The 27,271-nt window shown below is 47.3% G+C and overlaps 1 protein-coding gene across 1 annotated transcript in view; it reads right to left on the bottom strand.

Annotated features, from left to right (window-relative positions):
* The window catches only part of Alpk2 (alpha kinase 2), a 112,982-nt gene that overhangs the window by 19,465 nt on the left and 66,246 nt on the right, over window positions 1–27,271 (bottom strand). The window contains exons 5-10 of the mRNA XM_057788769.1: window positions 15,670–18,916; window positions 11,951–12,098; window positions 5,169–5,296; window positions 5,034–5,069; window positions 2,497–2,771; window positions 2,024–2,112 (exon numbers count right to left, since the gene is read on the bottom strand). Coding sequence (XP_057644752.1) covers window positions 2,024–2,112; window positions 2,497–2,771; window positions 5,034–5,069; window positions 5,169–5,296; window positions 11,951–12,098; window positions 15,670–18,916 — 3,923 coding nt within the window. The remainder of the gene's footprint in view (window positions 1–2,023; window positions 2,113–2,496; window positions 2,772–5,033; window positions 5,070–5,168; window positions 5,297–11,950; window positions 12,099–15,669; window positions 18,917–27,271) is intronic.

Below are 27,271 nucleotides of genomic sequence, written 5' to 3'. Positions count from 1 at the left end.
CAAACCTAGCCTGTTGGAGCTGCCAAAATGTGGGCCCTAAAAAATTCTGCTACCGTTTCTACCTTTTCTCCCTTAAGGCAGAACTTAAGAGAACAGAGGCAGGAAAAAGAGGGAAGAAGAAAGATCCTGGGCAAGTGCCTACATTATGAAACTGAGTTCACCCCAACGCCTGGCTTGGTGTTTAACAGAAAAGCAGTTGTTTTTCTGCAGCACTGTTAATTTTGCTGAAGCTGCTGACGAAGCTGCTTGTACTAGACACGTGTGTCACATGCTTCCTGGCAAAAAGCAGAAAGTACGGGGCATCCTACTACATCATAGCACCCAAGGGGAAGGGTTTCTGAGGAAGCAGGAGCATGCAAACAAGAACTGCTTCCTTCCTCCCCTCTTGTTTTCACTGATGTATAAATGGCTGCTCTTCCTGTATCTCCAGTGTCCTGACATGGCCCTTTCTCTTTCTACTTTGCAGGCAAATATGACCTTATCACATAAACAGCTAATAAACACAGGCTCCAGACTCTCAGGAATTTGCTGAGCCTCAAAGTACTCAGGCAATGAGGGGATAAAGCATATACTTTCCGCCCAGAGGATTATGGGAAGAGGATTCTGCTCCAGTGTCCCTGGACTTCCCTGTGGGGTCACCACAGCTTATTAGTTGTGTTGTGACCGTTTCTTGTTCTTGTGTATTTGTTTACTGTTGAGGCAAGGCCATGAAGGTGGAATCTATGTGTGGGGATGTGTCCAATTTTCAATTTAACATGGTAGATATCGTGATATCTATTTAATGTGGCAGAATCCACTCTTCTACTCACGCATATATTTACTTAATAGCAGTGCTGGTGAGGTGGCCGAGCAGGTAAGACCACTTGCTCTACAAGCCTGGTGACCTGAGTTCAATCTCTGGAAACCACAGAAAGGTAGAAGGAGATAACCAGCTCCACAGAGCTACCCTCTAACCTCCATGTGTGTGCCATGGCACATACACTCCACTGCATATGGACACACATGCACAATAATGATATAAACTTTAAAAAGTGTGTGTGTTTTGTGTGTACAGGTGTTTTGCGTCCACTATCTCTATATCAAAACCATGCAGTGCCTGTGGAAGCCAGAAGAGGGCACCAGAACCTATGGAACTGGAGTTACAGATAGTCATGAGTCCCCAAGTGGATGCTGGGAATTTAATTTGGTCTCTGAACGAGCACCAAGTGAACTTAAACCCTGAGCCATCTCCCTGGCAGCATAATAAAAAACAGAAAACAAATTTAAGAATATTTATCAAGGGACAGAGAAATGGCTCAATGGTTCGGAGTACTTCCTGTTCTTGCAGAGAACTCTAGCTTTGTTCCCAGTACTCACAAACACCTGTCGCTCCAGCTCCAGGACAATAGATCCCCTTCTCCGAATTCTGCATCTGCGCCCCCATGTGCACATCCCCACGCAAAGACATAAATTAACCAGAATTTACATTTTAAAAATTAACTTATTTTTATTTGTATGGTATTTTGCCTGCATGTCTGCCTGTTCACCCCTTGCCTGCAGTGCCCACAGACGCCATAAGAGGGCATCAGAACCCCTAGGACTGGAACAGTTATAAGACACCATGTGAATGGAATTTGAACCCAGGTCCTCTGGAAGAACAGCCAGTGTTTTTAACCATTGAGCCATCCTTCCAGCCCCACATAATTACATTTTTTTAAATTTAAAAATATAATCCTTGTGAGTTCGAGACCAGCCTGGTCTACAAGAGCTAGTTCCAGGACAGGCTCCAAAACCACAGAGAAACCCTGTCTCGAAAAACAAAACAAAACAAAACAAAACAAAACAAAAATAATAATCCTTACCAGGTATTCTCTTATACCTCTGGAGATCAAATAAGAACAGGGTAGCAGCCTTATGATCCCCCATGGAGTATAGAGTCAGAGAGACAAAAACAAATACTTGACTAATAGGTCCTTCTTACCCTCCTACCTCTAAGTCCTCCACACCCACAGCAAGTCACCCAAGGCAGGCTCAGCAGACTTACTCTGGCACCTCTCCGAAGCCTTCTAGAGGCTGAGCTTCAGCGGCATAGATCTTGGCGTAGTATCTGGCAGTATTCTGAACGTAGCATTCCTGTATCCCCCAAAGACATTGTAATCCAGATGGTTAGAAGAATTCAGAATTGCTCAGCAAGATGATTCCTGTTTCTGAGATTGGTCAGATGAATAGATTCCTAGGCCCCATCATATCGCCCTTTGCCCAAGGGGATTTTTTTTTTTTTTGCCTTAGGGACCAACATGATCACAGCCCATTGGACCCCAGGTGACAAAAGGAAGTGTCCCCGAGCTGAGCCCAACTCCTTCTGAGGACCCAGAAGCCAATGTTGTCCCCCAAACATTCAGCCTTAATCCTCACCCTGAAGAAGCCAAATGCCCGTATGGAAATACTCCTCTCATTTTCATCTCGTGCGGCCCTTCATTCTCTCACCCAGAGAGCCACGCTTGCTCCCTCACCCACCTGGGCAGCGAGTTTGTAGTTCCTCTGCACAAGTTCATCGTTGTTTCTGGTCCCATGGGCAACAGCGTTGTGCACCTTGAGCACGCATGCGTGGCCGGGCTGGAAGACCGGCATGAGGCCCTGCATCACCGTGCTACGGAAAGCTTTGCGGTGCACCCCTTCCCCGAAGTGAAGCTCCTCCGTGGAGATCTGGCCACGCAGATGGTCCCCGAAGTAGCTGTCATTGAAGACGTCCTCTTTGAAGATGAGCTGGCTGAATTCTATCTCTTCGCATCCTACAACACAGCACAGCTTTCAGTGGGCGGGGTCATCTCCAATCCTAATCCGTGATTTAACTACTATCCCTTTGTAAGGAAAAGACAGCGGGGCGGTGGGGGCACATGTCTTTAATCTCAGTATTCGGAGGCAGGGGCAGGCAGATCTCTGTGAGTTCGAGGTCAGCCTGATCCACAGAGCGAGTTCCAGGACAGGCTCCAAAGCTGCACAGAGAAAGCCTGTCTCAAATATCCCCCCTCATAAAGCAGATAAAGATAAAGGCGACCTGTAGAACCCAGAGGGACAGATCATGGTTAATGCCATACAGAGACAAAGTTGACAGGAGTGGGGAGAGGAGCCACTGAAGGAGGAGAACAGGCTGAGGGCTGTGTACAAGGGGAGGTTGGTTGGAACAAAGTTGGGGAGTCCAGGAAAGACATGCAGAGTAACCAGAAGCAAGACTAAAGGATGGTGAAACAGAAGAGGAAAAAACACCATTGAGGAGATCCGGCAGCACTTGTCTCTCAGCCCTTCCTTCTTCCTTCCTTCCTTCCTTCCTTCCTTCCTTCCTTCCTTCCTTCCTTCCTTCCTTCCTTCCTCCCCCACTCCTTGACAATCATGCTGTGCAGCCCAGGCTAGCGTGGAATTCACAATTTGTCTGCCTCAGGCTCCTATTACAGTCTGTAATATCACAGTGTTGGCTAGACCATTTCTAAATCACGATTCTAGGGATTTTATTGCTATTTTGTTGCTTTTGAGACGGTGTCTCATATGACCAGGCTGACTTCAAACTCACTATCCAGCTGAGGCAAGACACATACACACACATACACACACACACACATGCACACATACACACACACACACACACACACACCAGAGCCAGGGGCACAGATACAACCAACCCACCCAGCAGACTCAGTCTCTTGCTTTCTGTGTACTAGACACTAGAATATCTTGATTCTCTCCAATGGCTTGTTTTCCAGAGGTCTCAGTTATTTTCTTTGCTTTAAATGCCACACCGCACATCTTCCAGATGCTCACCCGAGACCACCAATGCTTCTCTCTCCTGAAACTGGTCCAGGGTGCTATGCTGTGGCAGAGGTTGTCTACGCTTGTGTTGATGCAGGGCTGGCTGCAGGGGTGTGTGGAGCTGCTTTGTTGCTGTGTGCAGTTCTTCCCAGCAACCACATCTTGTTAAAAAGTGGCTGTGTGTGGGTAATTTAGATCATGGGCCTTCCCACTCTCCCAGCACAATGGGTAGGGGTAGGCGGGTGCAGGTTGACAAGGCATTTTCCCAGAGGAATTACCACACGACTGGGGGAGGCCACGGGTGTGAATTCGTCCCACCTTGACTAAAAGTCAGAGAGCTCAGGCCTAGTCTTGCTACTTCAAAGTATATGAGAGGAGGTTTGGCCTAAGGTGTGGTTACTAACAGGATGTTTTGACCTAGGGTGTGGTTATTCGGTGTTTGGGGTATTGAGAAAGTAATTACTTGGATTGTTCTTTGTATCTTGGTAAAGAAGCCTTTTGACGTTCCCCTCATTTCTGGATGAGGGTACAAAAAGCCTGTGAGAAATAAACACGAGGCCAGTTTCAGTATTTACTAGATGCCTTCTCGACTCTATCAGCTATCTCTTGCCTATTTCTTTCTTAATCCTCATGCTTCCCTTCAAGCACAGACAAATAAGCCAGGTGGGACCCCACAGATGTCGCCCCAGTGAAGATACAACACAGGACACAGCAAGCTCAGAGTGCACCAGGCTATGAGAACTCAGTGCATATCCTAGGGGCCGCACGGATGGCTAGGAGCAGTTATTAGACTATAGAATACCAGATGCGCTGAAAGACAACACAAAAACAAACACATTTTTACTTTTTCATTAGAATGCAATCAAACAAGGTTATAGTCTGCTTAGCTGAAAAGAAAACTGAAGAATCAAAATGTAAGCATAACCGACTAGAAAGCTCCATACAAGCAAGATTTATGCCTAGAGGAAAAATTCAAGTCCAAACTCCCCTGGACAATTTTCCAAAACTGCATGGCTGCAGTTCAGTCTTTTCCACAAACAATACATTTCTAGGTGATGAAATCTACTAAAATTATAGCTGGGAGAATGGCTCCTCCAGTCCCATGGAAACAGGTCCTGAGTCGCCATCATGGGCATCGTAGGTAGCCCTTCCCGGGAGACGGAAGAGTGCACTTGGTTGGGAGAGTGCTGGGAAAAAGGTGTGTTTTGGTGGGGAGCCCACTCTCTGCCAGGTCAGTTCATGTCACTTACCTCTATATTCCGTGCGACTGGAAAGCTGTTTGAGAACTAGAAGGAAACAGAGAGACCAGAGTCAGGATGGGCGTTCCTCTGAGTTGGCAGGGGCCTGGGGCTTTGACGAGCAGCCGAGAAGAAGCCGAGGTTTACCTTCCGCTGTGAGGTTAAACTCAGCAGTGACTTTTCCATAACTGTTCTTGAGGCAGCAGTAATAGAGGCCCTGGTCCTTCTGACCAGCTTGGACGATGGCCAAGGAAACACTGGAGTTGTCCCCTGCGCTGGAATAGGGGACATTAATATTCACATGCTTCAGCATTCTGGAGTTCTAGTGTTCTCTAGAAGGAAGGAGCTAAGGTCTTCCTGCCCTGTGCTTTCAGTCATCGGGCTGGCTGATAGACCAGATTCCCCCAATCTGCTAATTAAACAACGTATTTACACATAGAGAGGATCACTGCATTGAGGTTTGATAGTCTTTTACTTTTCTTTCTTCTTTATTTTATTATTATATTTTTTTATTGTTGTTGTTTCTTGAGATGGAGTTTCTCTGTGTAACAGCCCTGGCTGTTCTAGAACTCACTTTGTAGACTAGGTTGGCCTCAAACTTACAGAGCCTGCCTCTGCCTCCCAAGTGCTGGGATTAAAGGCGTGCGCCACCACCTGGTTTTGGTTTAATAGTCTTACTCCAACGCACAACAAGAATACACAGAAACATTCTGGGGGCTGACATCAGGAAAGTCAGAAGCTCGAGTGCTAAAATCTGGGAGCTGCGGTTGCATAGCTTCGACTTCAACTGAATTAGGTTGACCATACAGGTATCCTGTGTATGAGGGAAGTCATTGACTCTAAACCCACATCTCAACATAGATACACTAAAAATCTAAAGAAAGTGGCTCCTAGTTTTACCTGAAGATTCAGAACTGAGGGCTCCTACTTGGTAGGTGATTTTTGTTTTAAGATGGGATCTCACTATGTTGGTCTCAAATTCCAGGCCCCAAGCAATCAATTCTCTTGACCCAGTCTCCCTTCAAACATGGTCAGGGCCCTTTTAAATAATGTACATTTAGTGACTATGTGTATCCCTCCATCTGCCTGCCCAATATTAATTACTAATTCCTATGAATACAAAACCTGATGGCATGGTGGATAAAGATGATGGGGACAATGATGATGACAATGACAGCAGTGACAGATAATGTATCGTGCTGGCTAAGTATCAGGCAAATAAAAAATCATCTTCATGTAATCCTCAGCACAGCTTAGGAGACCCACAAGCCCTGCTGCCGATCCTCAGATGATGAGGGAACAGAGACACTAGAGATGGAAGCTTGACCTTAGGCTGGCTCCCCCAGGAACTTCTGATTCCTGCCCTTAAGATGGGGATAATTATGCCAATGGTTAGAGCTGCAGTCTTTATTCAAAAACTGGAAACAATGTGCTTTGCTACAAAACTATACTAAAACATTGCAGTTACGTCCTCCCACGAGGATGGCAGACAGGGTGCACTCCCATTTGGGTTTGCCTCATAGTTTGACCAGCACCCATTCATCTAGGTTTGTCTCAGTTGCTCTCTCAACACAAGGCTTTGTTTTGGCTGCTTTTTTCAGTAGACTTCAGCTCTTTGACTGCTACCGCCCGGAGTAGACCAATGGTTGAAAACAAGGCCCACTAAATCCTGTCACTTTCTCCCCTGTTCTCCCTCCAAGGGATGTTCTCCCTCCTAGCAACAGTCATGGGAAGGGGTAATAAGATCCCCCTAAAAGACTTTGGTTAAACTCAAGGAAATTGTCCCATCAGCATCATCTCTGAAGTTCAAGAATTCTCTGATTCTTGGTCCAGATTCAGGAAGACCCCTTCTGTCTTGCTGCCTTCTCTCGTTGCTCCAGTTCCTTGTGGGAAAAAAGACTGAGAACTCAGAAAGGCCTGGATTCCAATCCTGTGGTGAATCTTGGACACACTACTTAGCCGCACCCTCAGCTTCCAGCGCATGAACCCAGAAAAAACAAGATTGCTTGCTGACTGGAATATGAGGAGCGGCAGACACCAGGCATGTGAGTCTCTAACAAAAGGCCTCGCCTTGGTCGTGCGTCATGAGGGTGGGGTTCAGTAGTGTCAATGGACTTTCTCCATGGAGGAAAACCACTTTTTAATGTCCCAAAGAGGGCCGTTCCATGTTTAGTCATGGGGAAGAAAAGCAGCCATTAACTCAGAGGAAATATGGCAATGCCACTGTGGAAAACAAATGAGAATCTGTGTCTTTTGAGTCAGAGAAGAGAGCTGAGTCCTATCTGTTACTCTATAAGGAAGGAATCCCCATCTTTAGGACAGCCGGGCTACATGAACAGAAGATGCTCAGCTGTGAAGACGAATGTCAAAGGCGTCTCCACCAAGAGTGTGACCAGAAGCCAAAGGTGAAACTGGCTGGACAGAGAGAAGCTTATCTCAGACTCCTCAGAGAACTACATTATCCAACCCGATTCCCAAGGAACCGGAGGCAGCTACCAGCATCCACTCAGCACCAAACCTGGGCCGAACAGTCCTCGGTTTTTCCTCTCCAGAATCATCTGATGGGGATGTACTTTCAGTAGCACCCAGTTTGTTGTTGCCTGGAGTCCGGCATAAAGACCTCACCCAGTTATAAGCTGGACCACTCCCTGTGCATGATGCTTCCTTCAAAATCTCATGACACTCCCAAGCGTCTTTTTTCCCAGAGAGGAGAGTCGGTTCCTAGTAGCCAAAAGAGTCTGAACGGCCACAAGAGCCTTAGAGACTGCCAACTTGAAAGCTCCCCGGAGCCAAGACACATCACTGCCACACACGCACACAGTGCCTGCCACTGCATTTGTTTTACTTATTTATATATTTTTGTGGTGTGTCTAGGGTCTACAAGCCCTGCCCATAAGAACACTTTCTAATTCCCAACTTCCAAACTGTAGCCTGTAAGGAAACTACCTAAAACTTGGACAGAGGCCAGAGGTGACTGCATGTCCCTGGTAGGTCACAAGTCACCACAGGCTTACCACAAGGTGACTTTGGTACAGCCTGTACTGTCAACCATGAAGGAAGTTGAAACAGAAGGACTGTAAGTTCAGGGCCAGCCTGGGCAACTAGTGAGATCCCAGCTCATAAAACAAAAATGAACAATAAAATGATCTTCCCAGACAGTTTTGAGTCATATATTGACTTGAAGGTTTCTGTGCAGAAAAAAAGATAACTCACCAAGTTTAGTGCCTGTTAAACATAAGCTGACCTCATATTTGTTTGAAAATATGTCTTGTATATCCTTTTTACCCTATTGACTATTTACATCTTCATTCCTCAAATGCCCATTTGAACAGTTTTACCATATTATTTATTCCCTTCTCATTTGATGAGTTTAAGACCTTTGCTATGTTAAATTCACCTTTGAGAGAGTTCACCTCTTGGAAATCTATACCTTGGCAAATGCTATAATTTGGGTATTGAATGTCCCCCACAAAGTGCATATGCTAAAGATTTGTCCCCAGGGTGGTGCTAGTGGGTCCTTTAGGAGGTAAGGCATAGAAGTTGGTCTTTAAGCTAAAAATATAAAATGGAAAAAAGAAAGCATATTCAACAAATGGTACTGGCATAACTGGATATCAACATGTAGAAGAATGAAAATAGATCCATATCTATCACCATGCACAAAACTCAGGTCCAAATGGATCTAAGACCTCAACATAAAGCCAACCACACTGAACCTCATAAAAGAGAAAGGGAGAAATACACTTGAACTCATTGGCACAGGATACCAGTTCCTAAATATAACCCCAGCAGCACAGACACTGAGAGAAACAATTAATAAATGGGACCTCCTAAAACTGAGAAGCTTCTGTAAAGCAAAGGACATGGTCAACAAGACAAAATGGCAGCCTACAGATTGGGAAAACATCTTCACCAACCCCACATCAGACAGAGGTCTGATCTCCAAAATATATGAAGAATTCAAGAAACTTGACATCAAAAGAACGAATAATCCAATAAAAAAAAATGAGGTACAGACCTAAACAGAGAACTCTCAACAGACAAATCTCAAAGGGTTAAAAGACAATTAAGGAAATGCTCAACATACTTAGCCATCAGATGTGAATCAAATCAAATCAAGTGCAAATCAAAACAATTCTGAGATTATATCTTATACCTGTCAGAATGGCCAAGATCAAAATCACTGATGACAGCTTAAGCTGGAGAGGATGTGGGGTGATGGGAATTCTCCTCCATTGCTGGTGGGAGTACAAACTTGTACAGATGCTTTGGAAATCAGTATGGTGATTTCTCAGAAAATTAGGAAACAATCTACCTCAAGACCCAGCAATACTGTTGTTGGGTATATACCCAAAAGACGTTCAATCATACCACAAGGACACGTGCTCAATGCTCACCTATGTTCATAGCAGCGTTATTTGTAATAGCCACAGAACCTGGAAACAACCTAAATGCCCCTCAACTGAAGAATGGATAAAGAAGATGTGACACATTTACACAATGGAGTACTACACAACCGTAAAAAAAAAAATAGTGACATTTTGAAATTTGCAGGCAAATGGATGGATCTAGAAAAAACCATATTGAGTGAGGTAACCCAGACACGGAAAGACAAATATAATATGTATTCACCCATAAGTGGCTTTTAGACATAAAGCAAAGAAAAACCAACCTACAGGCCACTAGAAAACAAAGAGGACCCTAAGGAGACATACATGGATCTACATAGGAAGGTGAAAAGACAAGATCTCCTGAGTCATAGGGGTTAAGGGAGAGGGCAGAAGGGGAGAGGGCAGGAAGGGAGGAGAGTGGAGAAAATATATAGCTCAATAAAAAACAATTAAAAACAAAGTTGATCTTTATATTTTTGAGGACATGTCCTCAAGGGGGATTGCGGTACTCGAGCCTGTACTCTTAGCTATGACGTCAGCATTTTACTCTAACACAGGCCTTGCCCCTCTCACTGGCATCGGGAACACCCATCACAGACCCGGAGTGACAGGTCTGCCAAGTCCTAGATGGAACCTCTACAGTGGTGAGAAAGATAAGCTTCACTATGGGGAAGTTATCTCGGGTTATTTTACTAGAATGATGGAGAGTCAGCTGACGCAATAAGGCCCTGAGCTACTTCAGGTAGGGACGGATAAACATCACGTACTGAGCTGGACGTAAGGGTGAGAAGAATTAACAAGCTTTTGAAAACCATCTGAAATCATGCAAACGATATTTGTCTATGGACAGAGGAGTTGTGACTTACAAACTTTCTCAAGAAGCAATATGGACACAAATTGGTCTAAGCTATTTCTAAGAAGAAACAAAGCAAATGTTACAAAGACGTTAAAGGCTTTGACTGCTTGCTAGTGACGGGTGCTCCCTAGAGGGAGGCTGGGATTTGGGGAATATTCCGTAGATACAAAAGGACCTGGAAAGTGCCAACACTTATCTGAGCCTAGAATGAGAAGAGTTGATTAAACAAGGCGGGAAGTGCCGGTTAATTGTTCTTGATTGACAGTTTCAGAGAAGAATTAAAATCAATAATGAGTACGTTAGAAATGAAGCTCTAGGGGGCTGCCAAGATTTAAAAATCAAAGCACTTCTTCGCTATTATAATTGTTTTTAAGCCAAGTACAAGACAGGCGGGGTAATGGGGAACATTCGAGAAATAGTCTCCAGACATTCGTTCCAAGCAGGAATATTTGACTGAATATAGGGGTTCGTATTTCCCACCTTTTCAGTCTGTTCCTGTTGAGATCAAAGGGACAGGAGTACCCCCTAAGGACTCTGGGAGCTGTCCTGGGGCCTCTCTGGGCCGAAAGAAGCTCTTGGGAGCTGCTTAAGTTACACTGACCTCCATTGATTTGTTTGGAGGACTTGTCAGATGAGCCAGGACTGCACCGGGTTTTTTGAACAGGAATTCCTTCATTACTGGGACTGATTTAGGTAGCTGAGTGGGCTGGCCTACGTGATGTGTTTTGGCAATGATGCTCACACTCACCTCCTCCTCTGACTCCTGCGACAACTTAAGGACCTGGGTATAATATGCTCTTTCTATCTTAAGGGAAGCTGTTTCTCTTCTCAAAGGCTTTGCTTTTCTGTGACCTTGTGGCTCTCCTTCACCCCTGTCTTCTCCTTAGCTTTATTTGACCTTTGTTAGATCAATGGGGGATTCTGAATCAGAAAACATCCATAAGTAAGAGTTCCAGAGAGTTTTGTAACCTTAGACCCGGTAAGCCTGGAGGCCTTCAAACTAGAATGTCACACTGTATGCATCCTGACTAAAAACTGTAACCAGAGAGCCTGCAATTCCCAGGATGCACAACTCAAAGATGGCAGAGCTGAAGCAAGAGCCAGCCGCCATGTTCCCTGTTGGGACCCTGGGCACCACTCTTCCTCTTGGATACTGGGTTAGCCTTTCTTCACTCTGACAGAAATGTCTGACAAAGACTTCCTTTTGACTTGAGGTTTCAAGCTGTGGCCAGTTGACTCCATGTTTCTGAGTCTCTATCAGGGAAGAAGGGCATGGAGGCTGGAAGCCCTCATTTCGCGGCAGCCAAGAAACAGAGAGACAAGAGCCACAGACAAGACGCCTTCAAAGGCGCATCCCAGATAACCTGCTTCAATCAGGCCCCACATCGGAGTTTCCACCCCCTCTCCCCAGTAATGCCACCAAGTTAGAAAGCCATCAGAGGACTGGCCAGTTCTGTCAGAGCCTTCACGTTCTAATTCGTTCTCCAAAGCCCATCACTTGTCAATCAAGCTATCACTTGTCAATCAGGAGCCTTTGGCAGGGGGAGGGGCATTTCATATCCAATGACGTTGGATACGGAATCTCTGCTTCAGTTTGCCTCTCCTTTCCTCTTATGGTTTTCTTTGACAACCACACTAAGTAACAGGACAAAAGTGGATGGTCGGGAGGACAAGCGTCCCACCTTCTCTTGACCTGCGCTATTGAATGTGAATCTTTTGTCCAGCAGATGGTAGAATCCTCGTGGATCTCTGCAAACTGGCAGCTCAGCTTCACATTTCCAGAGTGGTCAGGAGCCGTCTCAGCCTGGATCTTCCTCAGCAGCACTGGAGCTAGAAGCACATTTGCAGGTTAGTGTAGACGAGAGGCTTTCGCACTTCGCCTCAGTTATCTGCAACAGTTCTGAGAGACAGGAAGCAGGTCCCTAACTCACAGATGAAGCAACCCGAGAGCCGAGGCTGGCTCAAATGCAACCGTGGGAAAAAATAAAGCACCCGAGAGCTGTGGCTGCTCAAATGCAACCAACCGTGGGGAACAAATGAAGCATCCGAATAGAAATCACTTCGTTTTCGTTACTTAAATTCCAAAGGTCTAGAATGCTCCTAGGAAAATAGAACTTGAACTATTCTGGTTTTTGTTTTGTTGTTGTTTGTTTGTTTTTCGAGACAGGGTTTCTCTGTAGCTTTGGAGCCTGTCCTGGAACTAGCTCTTGTACACCAGGTTGGCCTCGAACTCAAAGAGATCTGCCCGCCTCTGCCTCCTGAGTACTGGGATTAAAGGTGTGTGTCACCACTGCCCAGTTTATTTCTGGTTTTTAATTTAGATTTATTTAACTTTATATGCACATATATCTGTGCACCGTGTGTGTGCTTGGTGTCTGCAGACGTCAGAAGAGGCCATCAGATTCACTGGAACTAAAGTTATAGATGGTTGTGAACCTCCATGTGAATGCTGGGAATTGAACCTGGGTCCTCCGCAAAAGCAGCAAGTGCTCTCCAGTCCCAAATGTTTATTTTTCTTTAAGAGGAGCAAGGTCCAGCAGATTATAGAAGCCTAGTCTGTAGGATTTGGCCCAAATAAGATACTGTTAAATAATTACCTGATCAAAATCAGAGCTGGTGATTCAGCAGTGGAATGAAATCGGCACGATCAAGGTAAGTGAGGGTAAGACCCCAAATGTAAAAGACAACTCAATAATAAATTACCTGTGGAATAAAATTCATTCACACAGGCACGCACACAGTGCAGCTGTCTGTGAAGATGGTCTGGTGGACTGGAAATGTGTGTTTGGCATCCACCTCACTGGCAAAAGTGATGTCTATCTGAACAGAGCAGAAATAGCATCTCAGCATGTTGGGCTGAGATGTGAGTTTGCTTCTTGAGTTTAACCTGAGATTAGTGGAGGTTCTTATGAGCAAATGTGTAATTGGGAAGGGCAGCCACTGGGTGGCGGTATAGGCATTAGAACGACAGGAGGCCGGTGGGACCCAGCTGAGAGAACAGTCCATCAGGCCTGTCGTGGAGGGAATGTGATCAATTTAATACAGTCCAGGTGGGGCAGAGCGCTGCGGCGTTGGTAATACAAAAGAACACATCATCACAGAAGCTGTCTGGTCCACAAGCCAGCCAGAAGTACCCATTCAAGGCCTCGCTCACTTGGCTGCCCCGAAGTTTGCTACAGTGGATGTGCTTCGTTAAGTTGTTTCCAATTTTTCCTCGACCCCACAGATAATAAGATATCAGAAGGAAATTTAAAATCAGACTCTGGCCGCTGGAAGTGGAAACGGGCTGGCTGAGTCGTAAATCCCTCAACTAGAGCCTCCATGAGATTGCTGCCAATGTTATGGGAGCTGATCACATCGTGGTATGGAGGGGAGGGAGGAGGGTATAGCACAGGGGCAGAGCTGAACGACACAGTCAGCCAAGACCATGTTCGTGTGGCAGACAAGTAGAAACGCCACCTCTGAGCAAAGGTGCACTAGGTTTACCTTCTGACCAGCCTGGTTGAGGGAAGACAATAAAAAAAAAAAAAAAAAATCCTCTGCTACAGAGTCAGCTTGATGGAGTAACGCCTCTTGTTGCCAAGCCTGACACCTGAATTCAATCCCTGAGCGCCCCACCCCCCCACCCCCGGCTCCGTGAAAGGCAAGAACTGACTTCTGGAAGCTGTCTTTACACACGTGCATGCACGCACACACATGCACTCATACAAGTATGCACGCACATGCACACACACGCACACATTCACACACGTGCACACACCTAAATGTAATTTGAAAAGACACTCCTGTTATACAGGAAGCTTCCACTGCACTAAGCTTTGGATGCCCCTTGGCACTCAGCGTCCATTTTATTTCTCTTAGGATCACCTGAATGCATTTACCTGCCTCATATCCCACTGTGTCACAGGGGGAGGGCATTAAATCAGGGCTGCACGGAAGGAGAGCACCAGGCTGCTGGGTTCACACAGTCAAGGTAGTACCCAGCTTCATGTGACCTGCATAGACTGGAGATGAGGACCCAGGTCTCACAAAGCCAGCCCCCTGCACCAGAACTGAAGACCTCTCTGTTGTATTTTCCTAGTGGGCACATTAAACAGCAGGCCAAAACAGGAAAAGCTGGAAAGCAAAACCAAGACCTTTCTTTGGTGTGCTCACTGCCGAAGTAGATTTTTTTTTTCTGGTTTTTCAAGACAAAGTTTCTCTGTGTAACAGCCCTAGCTGTCCTCCAACTCATAGAGATTTACCTGCCTCTGCCTCTGGTTTTTCAAGACAAAGTTTCTCTGTGTAACAGTCCAGGCTGGCCTCCAACTCATAGAGATTTACCTGCCTCTGCCTCCCAATTGCTAGGATTAAAGGGGTTTGTGATACTGCCCAGCTAACAGTTTTCCTGTAGCTTTGGAGCCTTCCTGGAACTTGCTCTGTAGGTCAGGTTAGTCTTGAACTCACAGAGATCTGCCTGCCTCTGTCTGTTGAGTACTGGGATTAAAGGTGTGTGCCCTCACTACCCAGCTCATGAAGTAAATTCCTCACTGATAGAAGCTCATACACGGTAATTAGAACTAATTATAAAAAGAAGGTCTTGTCAAGGGCAGAGTTTATGAAGCAACCATCCCATAATAGTAAATCATTTCCCAGGTCATTGATCCTCATCTGTGTATTGACTCTTCAGACTTCTGCTGCCAGGTAGCATAGGAAGGTATAACTCCAAAAGAATGTAGCTTCTTTAGGGCTGTTGGATGGGCATGACTGAACAGTCCCTTAGGCCGAATGGAAGGGATGATGCCAAAGTCTTTGAGGTTCAAAGGGACTGAAACCTGGGTAGATTCGGGTACTGGAGACAGGAAGTTGGGAAGAAATTTTATACTTAAATTTGGAAGAAAAACCAAGGTTCCCTTGAGTTACACTTAACGATTAAAAAAGAGAATCTCAAATTGGGTTGAAATGTTTCTTTGTGTCCCCTGCTGGGCGTGTGGTCGCTTTAGTCTTACAGATTTGCTACACCAGTGTCGCTGCTCATCTTTTAAAGGAGATTTCTAAAAGAGATAATTAAACCACAAGGCATCTTCGCCACATCCCCCTCCATCAAACGCACCAGCAGGCAGCCTTGATGAGGGGTTCTCTGGTGTGCATCTCCTGTCAAGTCACCTGGGGACTGGGTACAAGTGCAGGTTTTTGAGGACGCCCCCGCCCAACATCAGGAACTGTATTGGAGGCTCAGAATCCTGCGTTTGAACAAGCTTGCCAGAGAAATGATGCCTGCCTGCTCAAGTTTGAGAACCTTGGGACCCTTGGTCACAGCCGTGACATCCACACCCACCCACCGGACGCTCACCTGAACTGACAGGGACATAGGAGGCTCACGCCTAGCCCTTCAACAATGCTAAAAGCAGCAAGGCCTCACCTTTGCCTTCCGCTTTGAAAGGGGCCTTTTGGGAGTCTTTTTTCTCATCAGTGTGGGACAGGGACTTTTCAAACTTCGGTGTTTTCTTCAGAATGGAGTTCTTTCTCATATTTTCCCTCTCCTCCAGTCTGAGTCTCAGGGCTGCCACCCTGGAGAGAATTTTCTTCTTTACCCCTGCAGCCAAATGTCCACTCCCTGAAGCCTCTTGCTTTTTCTTGTCCTCCTCTGGCCCAGCCGTTGCTAATGGGGCCCCAGGTACCTTGCTGGTCTGGGCCACCACATACTTCTGCTGTTCCTCTCTGGACTTTTTCTTGCTAGCCTGGGCGGAGCCCTTTTGACACAGGTCCTTAAGTAATAAGCCTTCAGGGGCTTTCTCTGACTCACGGTCTCCTGAAATGAAAGCCAAGGTCTTTGCTGGGGAGTGGGATGAGGTTAGAGGTTTGGTTTCCACAATCTGAATCTCCTCCGATTTCAGTTCCTCAACGCCATGGCTTATTGACAAGCGTGTGACGTTTCCTTTGAGAGATGAAGTACATGGTGTGTGTGTGAGGTCACTAGAAGAGGGCACAGGTTTCCCACACTCACTCTCCATGGCTCCTTTTTCCTGCCACGTAGGAAGTACATCTTGGTGGTTTCTGGGCACAGATTCACCGTGAATGTGGCTTATGGTGTCATTGGTCTCAACCTCAACAGATGCAGGAGTTGCTCCCTTGAGACAACTAGAAAGAGATGACATGGGAGAGATTAATTCAGCCTTGTCCTTTGTCATCTGCCCAGCCTCTCCTAGGCCTCGGTCACTGCCATTTTGGCTCATGTTGCATACGCTTGGAATTCTTTGTCTTTCTTCACCAGGACATTGGGCTTGATAAAGGGCAGCCTGGGCCTCTGCTTTTGCCTTGTGAGCCTGACTTTGTTTGGCGTCTGCCTGCTCTCTGTCTACATGATTTTGGTTGATTGTGCTTTCATTTGGAATGATTTCCCCACTGTTCTGGGGATGGGGAACCTGCAGGGTGGAGGGTTGGATGTCTGCCCTCTGACATGTGTATCTGTTGGTGGATTCATTCCCTTCCACGTTGGAGTCAGAGGGCTCTGGCTTCTCAGACCAGACACACTCCATCCCACGTCTACCATCAATGGGATCCACAGAGGACTCCAGGATGCTAGGAACGTTCACAAACTGTCGAAAGAAGGCAGGGCCGCGTAGCTTCCACTCATTTCCTTCCTGGTCTTCATTCCTGGTTTCAACACTTTCCGTCTCCCCAACACTAGAGGCGTTTTTGGAAGCCTCTAGTGGAGAGACTGTGACATCTAACCCCTCTTCCTCAACAGGGTCTACGGACGACTCCAGGAGCCTGGGTTGGCCCAGACACTGGGAAGACAGACTGCTGTGATATGCACATCTGGCTGGTGCCTCACCTGCCCAGGCATCCCTGTTAGCACCTGCTCTTAGGATGTCAGACAGAGCCCAGCCCCTACTAGGGGCAGTGAGACCAACTTCTGCCTCCTTGGACCCATAATGCATGGCTTGTTCTGGTTGCCAGGTTTCAAAATCAGGAGCTTCCAGCGTTATGATCTTCACTTTGCTGACCGCAGCCCAACTTCCTAGTCCTACGTCTTCTTTTTCTTCAAGGAGGATGTCAGGGAGAGACGGAGCATTGCTTAGCGACTGAATGTCGTCTTCCACAGTCTTCTCAGCTGCCAGTGAGACACTAGTCCTCGGGTCGGTGTTTTGCCCAGTTTCTTCCCCGGAATCTGCTAGAGGGTGCTCGAAGGGTTCCGCTTTGACCTCCTGTTGCATGCCAGGTATCGGGGGCAGATTTTCTTGGAAATCATTTGCAGAAAGAAAACGCTGGTGGGATGTGTACTGTTTTCTTTCACTTCCCTTTTCCTGGAAGTCCACTTCAAGGCTTCCGCCGTGATCTCCCTCCACTAGCTGGCTCTTATACCCAGGCTGGTTATCAGTTTGAAAGGGAGCACTCCACAGATCCTGCCTCTCAGGCAGTGAGAAGTGGCCACAAGCTCCTGGAATACTGGGTGCTACGATAAACATCTCCCTGGCCATCTCACTAGTAGAGCTGCTTAAAGAATGGCCTGGCTGTATGTTGGAAAGAGATTCAAAATTATTTGCCTCTCGTGCCTCACATGAGGCCTGGTCAGCACCATCATCAAGATTGCTGTCCTCAAGAGCTGAAACGGTGTGACAGCTGATGGTGTGGACTCTGGTGGCATCAGCTAATGTGTCCTCCTCGGTCTCCCTGGTCACCTGATGGCAATCAACACTAGCAGCAGATTCTGCTGATGGCTCTCTTGGGCATCCCCCGACTGAACTGTAATCGGGAAGTGTGTCTATAGCACCTGGAACACCAAGATCGGAGCTTTTACAGCCTCCTTCGCTAACATCCGCAAAGGAGCTGTTCTCACTAAGGGGCTGTGTCTCACCAAGCCCCCCGAAGTCGTAGGGTTCTATGGAAGAGAAGATGGAGGGAGAAGTCCCCAGGTCAGATGGCGTTTCCCCCACAGCACCTCCGCTGGCCTCCTGTGATGTGTCCCAGGTGAAGGCACCATTAGAAAGTGGGGACTCGGCTGGTTTTCCATCCTTGCTGCTCTCATACGTAGACTGGGGAGACTCAGAACCTTGTGTCTGAAGAACAGCCAGTGTCTTGTCAGTAGAACATAAATCACATTCTTTGCTTTGCCCTTCTGTCGGTTCCAAGTCCACAGGGCAAATGTCTTCAGGCAAATATTTATCAGCTGGTGCTCCAACGGGAAGATCCATGGTATCATAACATGTTTCTTGGTCACCGGCTTCAAAACACCCCGTCACACATGCAGCTTCTCTGCCCCTTGGCTCACTGCCCATGTTTTCCAAGGTGAGGGAGGGGGCAGAGGACTGAGAGAAATGAGCCTCTGGCTCCCGGCAGTAGGCACTGTCACCTGGAGGGAGAGGAAGATGCCATGAGGAGGGAACCTGGGGCAGTTCCTCATCGTTGCCTTCTAGGGTACTCCGTTCATGTGCTCGTTCTGCCCAGAGAGCACCAGGCCTGTGGTCTTCTCTGCTTTGTCTGGCTTCCTGTTGGGGCCCTTGAGGACAGCCTTCCAGGTCCAGGTATTGGGCCAATGATGCATTTTCCTGGTTGGAGACATTTGTTGTGGTCCTGGTGAATGAAGTCTCCTCCCCAGCAGGCAGGGAGAAAGCTAGCACCCGCTCGAGATCACTTCTCTCCCCGGTGGTTTCCTGGATTTGCAGCTGGAAAAAGGAAAAGTGGTATTAATAGGATGTTCCTGAGAAAGGCCACATAGGATTTATCTGCAGCCCCAGGGGTGCTAATCCTTGACAACCTTAACAAACGACAAGGACCATAGCAAAAATGACTGAAATCTGAACATTAATCCCCAAACTCACTCTCGCTATTAGACACTTCCCAGGAAACTGTAAATTTAAACCACTCTAATCCAGGGGGACTCGTGCCCAGTCTTACCATTAGAAGCAAAAAGCCTCCTGGCAATCATCATGAGTTTAGTGATTTCCCCCTCTCCCTGAGGAAGAAAGACGGAAATAAAGGGAATGCTAAACTAGTTGGGAACAAATCACAGCAAGACCTGTGGGCATCTCTCTTGAGCCGTGACTTTCACGCCACCATTACAAATGATACCAACACTGCTCACAAAGCAGCAGTGGGCAACTTTTGTCCCCCAAATAGTACAGCTTCCTGATTAATACTGTCACTGAAAGGCAGAGAGAAAGAGAGAGTCAGATATGGTGGTAGTCCATGCCTGTTATGTTAGTACTTGTGGGGCCAAGGCAGGAGGCTCACTTGATCTCAGAAGTTCAAGACCAACCTGGGCAACATAGTGAGATTCCCGTTCCAAAAGTATATGCATGCATGAGAAGGTGGTGAGAAAAGCCTGTTCCTCTAAAGGATTCTGAAGTGTAGAATTCTTCCCTTTCCCCAGAACTTCAGAAAATAAAGCTGGAAAAGAGTAGAGAGAGGTCTGTCCCTGAAGCCCGCCTCTAGTGGAGCAAGGGAGATTCAATTGACCACCAGCACTGCCAATCAGGTCTGACCCAGACCAGATTGAAAATTCGGAACTTTTCATTGAGGCTTTGGGGCAAGAAGCCACCTTCTCCAGAAGTAGGAGATGATTATGTAAGTTGTTTGGAGAAAGGGAAGGGGAAAGAAAGAAGGAGGGGGCTAGAGAGGGGCAGGGGGAGGGGAAGGGAGAAATCCTACAGTCTAAATGCTGAGCCCAGCCTAGCACTGTCTGAATAATGTGTAATTCTAGCTATTATTTAAGGAGAAAGAAAACTTTTGGCCATGTTCTTGTCTCTTGAAACTTTTAGTCTTTTGACCATTTCGGTCAGCCAAGAGGAGCAGAGGTAATTCTTGGGGAGCCCCTCCGTCTTCGCCCTGGGGATTCTTGTTTTGTAGAGCCCTACTTTAATGGGCAGGGGACAGAGAGAGCAGTCACTCTCTCCCAGCGTGCAACAAGGTGGACCTGAAAGGCTCTTTGCCACAGGAAGCTCAAATCCAGAGGCTTATCTCTACAGATTTGTAAGAGCCTAGGTCTTCTACTGCGTGAATGGTTAATTCCTGTACCTACTGCCAACGGGAAGTGGGTCAAAGTTCATGCTCTCTGCCTACCAGACATTTCTCCCTTGTTTTCTTTTAAGCTTCTCTTGTGTCTAGTGAACTTGGATCTCATTGGCATGAAAGTACAAACTGCATAAGAAGAAATTTATTATTGAGCTTCGTAAGGACTAAGACTATTTACTGATCCAACCAATAGTCATTGAGTGCCTCCAACATACTAAGAAGTGGTCCGGGCAAGGGCGTGTCTTTAGAGAGCACCCGTTCTATGTGTGATCAAGGCACTCAGCGTAGAAAGCACACAATAGACATTCCGTGACTGTTTGTTGAAAGAAAGAATAAGGGAATGAAAGATGTACCAAAGGGGGCTACTGTGGCTCAAGATCACCTGTGAAACCTCTAACTTTGCAAGAGTTTAACTTTGAACTTAGGGACAGGCTTACTGTAAAGGAGACTTTCATCAGGTGGAATGCTAAACACCTGCAATCCCAGAATTCGGTAGGGGGAGTCAGAAGAATCAGGAAGAGTTTGAGGCCGGCCTGGGCCACATGCCTGTCTATCTCAGAGAGGGAGAAAGGCAGACCAAGAGGCTCTAACCATCGTTCATTCGAATACCCGTGTTTCAAAAATGAGAGTTCTTCCTGCTTCTGCCAGTCGTGATGGTACACACTGGTAGGATATTCTTAAGGATGCATTTACTCTTTTTCTAAATACTTTTTAAAAAAAAATCATCATATTAAGATAGAACATTGAAAATAGCAAAAGTAGTTTGGAGGAAGTGAGGAGCGCACACTTCATAAAGGTGTGTGAATTTTCGTAACAGACGAAGTGCTGTGCCTGTGAACTAGCCATGGGCAACCTTTGTCCCTCAACCCACTGGCATGGTTTCCTCCCTGGGCCTGAGTACCTACATATGGACAGTATTCTTTTCATTTGCTCTTTTGGTTCAGATTTTTATAAAGATCTATGGCCAAAACTACCAAGTTATTAAGCACAGAAAGTTTGGCAGTTTCTGGCCAGAAAGGAGAACTTTAGAGACCTCTCTGTGAAAATACCACACCTTCCTCTTGGGCCTCTGTTCTGCCTGAACTCCCATGACCCATGTGCCTACCCACCCATGTCCCTTCCCACACAGATCTCTCCGACTCATGCCCCTTCTCATTCATGTCTCCCCGCTCATCCACCCTCCATGTCCTCCATGTCCTCTACCCATGTTCCCCGTACATATCCCCCACTCGTGTGCCACGTCCATGTTCCTCCCGTGTCTCCCCCACCCACAACAGTCCTTTATTTTAAGGTCTTGCTATCATCATAGACTCATTAGTACCAATGGACATTCTAGAAGTAGCTGCTGTGTAAATAATTAGTTGTCCACCGGTGGTGGTGCACGCCTTTAATCCCAGCACTCGGGAGGCAGAGGCAGGCGGATCTCTGTGAGTTCAAGGCCAGCCTGGTCTACAAGAGCTAGTTCCAGGACAATTCTCCCAAAACTACAGAGAAACCCTGTCTTGAAAAACAAAGAACAAACAAACAAACAAACAAAAGAATTAGTTGCCCAACATCATGCAATTTCTTCCAAAGGACTCCATTTAGATCGTCTATCCTTACCCCTGCCTGGATGCCTACTACATCGACACAGCAACAGGCTTATTCTAAAAGGAATTGAATATCTGGAGCTGACCTTGTGGAACAAGCCTGCAATCCAAGTTACGAAGGAGACTGAGACAGAAAGATCACAAGTTCAACACCACTGTAGGCGACATAGTGAGGTTCGGGCCTGGGAACTTCATCCTGTTCAAAACAAAAGGCAAAAGAGAGTCTGGGATACAGGGTGGTGAGGGTAGGGGTTCAAGCCCCAGGACTGCATAAACGACCTGATGCCTGAGAGAACGGGGCAAGGCGTCCCAGTTCAGGTGGCTCTGAGTCCCACCTGTGCTGCGGCACACTTGCTGTTTATGGTAGCTATGAGCAGTGTGCTCATTCCTTCCCTAGCTGGCTTTGAAATAAAACCCCTCTGGAGATGGAGACAATTCAGCGGTTTAGAGCACTTCCAGGGGACCCAAGTTCAGTTCCCAGCACCCACGTCAGGTGGTTCACACCAAGTGTAACTCCAGCTCCGGGTAATCAATGGCTGTTCTGACCTCTGCAGGGTCTCACACACGTAGGGTGCACACACACACACACACACGGTGAGAGAGACACAGAGAGAGAGAGAGAAATACACATACATAAATAAAAATTAATCTTGGTGCTGGGGAGATGGGAACCAGTTAAGAGCACTTGCAGCTCTTGCGGAGGAGTCAGGTTCAGTTCCCAGCAGCCATAGCAGGTGGCTCACAGCCACCTGTAACTTAGGTTCCAAGGGATCCAACACCTTCTTTTGGCCCGCAGGTGGCAAGTCTTTGTATAAATTCTTCATCTGATGAGCACACAATGAACAGCTACTGAACTCAGATGTTCTGAGTAGCTGAGGAACCTTAGCACATAAAATCGTGGGACTTCAGAAGTTAACTCCAGGCGGCAAACTGTATGAGGGCCACACCTCTGATGTGAACTCCTGGGAGGTGCACCACTGATTCTTCGCCACTCATGGCTGACGACTACACTGACAGAGAAATAGGCAATCTGGACCGAGCCTGGTGGTGAAGACCTGTAATCCCTGCTAGGAAGGACGTGGAAACCTGTGAGATTCTTCTGAGGGTTGAGCCTTAATGGTCCACTCCCCGTTTCTTCTAAGGCATGGAGTTATCAGTTCTGAGAGAAAAACGGGCCCGTCTCATTCAGAGGCCAGCTCTCAGAGAGGAAAACCACAGGCTCACCCCCTCTCGGTGGGTCAGACCTTCCTTAGCTGTCATTAGGAAAGAAGCCCAGTGAATGAAAATCTACTGCTCGCTGCATCTGTTATCGCGTGGATGGGGTATTGAAAACTCTGGGCTAGAGAGGGAGAGCTGTTATGTAATAAAGTTGTTTTCGTTTGGATGAAAACAAAGAGTGTTTATGGCTAGCCGGGCGATGGTGGCGCACGCCTTTAATCCCAGCACTTGGGAGGCAGAGGCAGGTGGATCTCTGTGAGTTCGAGGCCGACCAGTCTGGTCTACAACCTGAGTTCCAGGATGACCAGGGGCTGTCAAGAGAGAAACCTTGTATGGAAACAAAACAAAACAAAAAGAGAGTGTCTACGGCTGAAGGAGGAAGCTCCCGTCACAATCTTCTGTAGACAGGATGCCCAGCAGCCTGCATTAGCACTAACTTAATCCACTACGCTACACAAGACCCCAGGCAACCACGTTAGCCACTCTGACCCACTGTCTCTTCTTCTAAGGCCAGCCACATGCACGTCAGCACCATCCTGTCAGCTGCCTGGCAGGTTGCCTAGTACCCAGAAGACACTGACATTTGTTTCCTTTGTTCTGGGTAAAAAAAATTTAAAAAAAAAAAAAAAAGCAGATAAGGCAAAGAGGAAATGGAACAGCCCCTGCGAATAGAGCCCTGAGCTCTACAAAGGCCTCCTCACTTGTTCTGAAAATAATCATGAAGTCAGATGCTCTTGCCTCTATTAACTCGTAGGTGGATAGCCTGACTCCCACCAGGAGATGGAAGCGTACAGTGGGCCCTGTAAGGGAGGTATGATGCAAAGGGTTCTTAGCTATGATGGGAAAACACTAGAAGATGGAAGGAAACTCTCTGGTGTCCTAGCATGCAGGAAGTGACAGAGGAGGACAAGCGCGCGCGGGATTCAGTCCTAGGTGGAAATGGTCAGGCCACCAGGTAGCACAGAAGTTCATTGGATTAGCCAGGCCAGAGCGGGAATGGAATCACTGGGAAAGCAACAAACAACTCTTCCAAGGTCAGGCAGGGACCAGAGATCACATGAAGTGGGCATGCGTGTGCAGTGGAGTCCAGGCCCTGGCGAGCATGGAGACGGAGGCCTCAGACCGTGTGGGCCATGAGTGGCAGGTGGGGAATCTTCAGAATGATCCGTCTCTCTATGTGTGCACTAGTCTCTGATGGCTATGTGTGGCCTCTGAGGGTGCCATGCCTTGTTACAGGCATGAGGCCTTTAGGATGGACCATTTAGGATCCCAAATCCCAAACAGAGCCGGCCACAGAAAGGTCATCATTAGGCTAATCCCAGTTGTGGATAGCTGGACAGACTCAGTGATGAATACACGCCCACATCGGCTGTGCCACTCCTGTGGAGCGGCATCCCCTTCTTCCTCAACTTCCTCATCTCTGCTGAGAGAGCCTAACGCTGTGCTCACTTAACAGGAGATGAATGGACCATGTAGTGAAGGACACAGTGGGAGCTGAGAAGTGCTGGGGAGGACACAAGAGCTCAGCAATGCTCAGGGGTCAGAAACCTCCCCAGGGTCCCAGAGCCAACGCTGCAGCCAGGCCCTAAAGTCGTGTTTGTCTGGATACTGAACCCTTACCAAGTCAGCTTTGCTTTTCCTCCAGTTGATAGAGATCAAACCCAGAGCCTCGTACCACTTCACCTTCAGCCCCCAACACAGCTTTCATTTTTCTACCCTACCCTCTCCTCCCTCCCTTCCTCTTCCCTCCTCTCCCTTCTCCATGTTCTCCTCTCCTCCATTCCCCTCCTCTCTTCTTCTCCCCCTCCCCTCCTCCCCTTGTCTTCTCCTCTTTTCTCCTCTCCCTCCCCTCCTCCCCTTGTCCCCTCCTCTCTTCTCCTCTCCCTCCCCTCCTTCCCTTGTCCTCTCCTCTCTTCTCCTTCCCTCACCTCCTTCCCTTGTCCTCTCCTCTCTTCTCCTTCCCTCACCTCCTTCCCTTGTCCTCTCCTCTCTTCTCCTTCCCTCACCTCCCTTTCCCTCTCTCTCCCCTCTCCCTCTCATCTCTTTTCTTTTGATTTCTTGCTTTGATACAGAGTCTCTTGTAGCTCAGGCTGACCTTGAACTTGCTATATAACCGAAGAGGTTCTTAAATTCCTAATCCTCCTGCCTCTGCCTCCCAGGAGTTGCGATTACCACCATGCCTGGCTAAACCCAGATTTCCTTATTGCAGAGTTAGAACAAGCCCAAACACACTAAAGGCTAGAAACGTCCTTTAATATAAACCCCAAACTCCTGAGTTCTGAGACATTAAGACACCACAATGGTCCTTCTGACATGAAGCAAGGCTAGAAGACTTGTCTTCCTCTCCATGGGTAAGAGCAGGAACTCTTGTAAGTCATTCCTGAGTCTCGGGGTCTAGCATACAGAAGGGGCACAAGCAGCTCTACTGGAGGCACAAATAGATGACTCCACACAAGGAGAGAAAAATGGCAAAGTAAAATTAGAAGTGCGGCCAATCCCCTTTGAAAGCAGAATTATGCTTGAAAACTTGAAGCTCTTTCCGCTGGAAACTCTCTTCCCAAACACATTGCTTTCTCTTGTTTGCGTTAACCAAATCCTGCCTCCTGAGTATGCCCACCATGGTCTCATGGGACGAGTCCCGCCTCTTTCTCCACATCATGATGTTAGAGGCCATGTTCCCCATCGTTAACAACACTGCCCCAGATTTCAGCAAAGGGCATGATGCTAATTTGAGTCTCTAACAACAGAAAGCATGAGGCAAGATCCCTGCTCTCAAATAGCTTATAATCCAGAGGCACAGATGTGCACGGAAAAGAAAATGTTTCTTGACAAGTTGCGCTAATGGCAGAACGGATGGGACAGCACTGCTGGGGGCTGAGGAAGGGGACTGAGCCCTGAACTCTCATCTTCCTCTAGTGACAATTCCTACAGTACAAAAAGCATGGCTTGTGCCGCTGGTCTGTATGTATCTATGCTGAGAAAGTCCCCGCACACCTCTGTGCGCTTGAAGGGATCTTCTGTCCTCAGCAGCAGCAGGCATGGTAACTACAGGCTGACTAACACCACAATATCCCCAATCCCTTTCTCTCTTGCCACTTCCAGCCAGGGAGACTGGGAAGCCCTATACCCTCCCAGACTCCTACATTGTCTGATGGGACCCAGAGGTCAGTCTGTCTAATCAGATATACGGAGAATCTCACCAAAGGACTTCTGCATAAGTTTTGCTTTCCTTCTGTAAAGTATTATGTTAGTCCTTTGTCTGTGGCTATAAAAAATACTTAGGACTGGTCATTTATGAAGTTTATTCGGCTTCTGGTTCTGGAGTCTGAGAAGGCCAAGAGTATGTGGTACCAGCATCTACCCAGAACCTGTGGAGAGACTTCTCGTGCATCCTAACATGGCAGAGGGCATCATGTAACCAAGATACAGGAAGCGTGTCTCTTCCTGCTCTCTACAGTCTCGGGATCTCATCAGTTAGAATGACTTCCCCACGGCCCCCACCTCCAAATACTGCAGCAAGCAAATGAATTTGAGGATTAGCTTTCCCAGTCATGAACTCTCGAGGGACACATCTAAAGCACAACAGTTACAGATGCTGGTAGGAACTTTGTGTCTTCTTCCCCTTTCCTTAATCAAAATAGGAAACCTATTACCGCAGCTGTAATATATTATAAACCCAGTCCTGGGTGACCAGAAGGAAAAGCTATGACTGGCAAGTGGGACAAGAAGAGAGAGAAAGAACTGGGAGTCTTATGGACCGGAACAACATGGATACCTTCTGCTCCTGGACTTCTTGTAATAAACAGGGTCCTTACGTCTAGGTTGCTGTTAGTCTGTTGACAGCTAAAACCTCCTGACGGGTGTGAGGACGATATTTTATTGAGGGATGAATTGCATGTGAGATTCACCCCATAGGCCTCCAGAGGCTCCAGGCAGCCCCTGGTAGAGATTAACTGGAGGGATAGAGTCACAAAGGGCAAGAGGTGTGGCTCCCAGGAAGAGAACTCAAGGGCCTGGTAGAGATGCCAAGGGATCAAAAGGGCCCAAGGCAAGGTGAACTTGAGGTAGAGTCAGGGAGGAGGAGTGGAGAAATATGAGAAGAAGACAGATCATCAGGGCTCTGGAAGCCAAATACATAACCCAGGGCCAGGAGAACCAAGCCCCTAGGGCACTTGCTTTATCCGGGCAACACTGAGAAGC

The sequence above is a fragment of the Chionomys nivalis genome, chromosome 14 (assembly GCF_950005125.1).
Source record: "Chionomys nivalis chromosome 14, mChiNiv1.1, whole genome shotgun sequence".
NCBI classification, from domain to species: domain Eukaryota; kingdom Metazoa; phylum Chordata; class Mammalia; order Rodentia; family Cricetidae; genus Chionomys; species Chionomys nivalis.
Note: the sequence above shows the minus strand (reverse complement) of the source record. Positions and strands in the feature narration are given on the sequence as shown.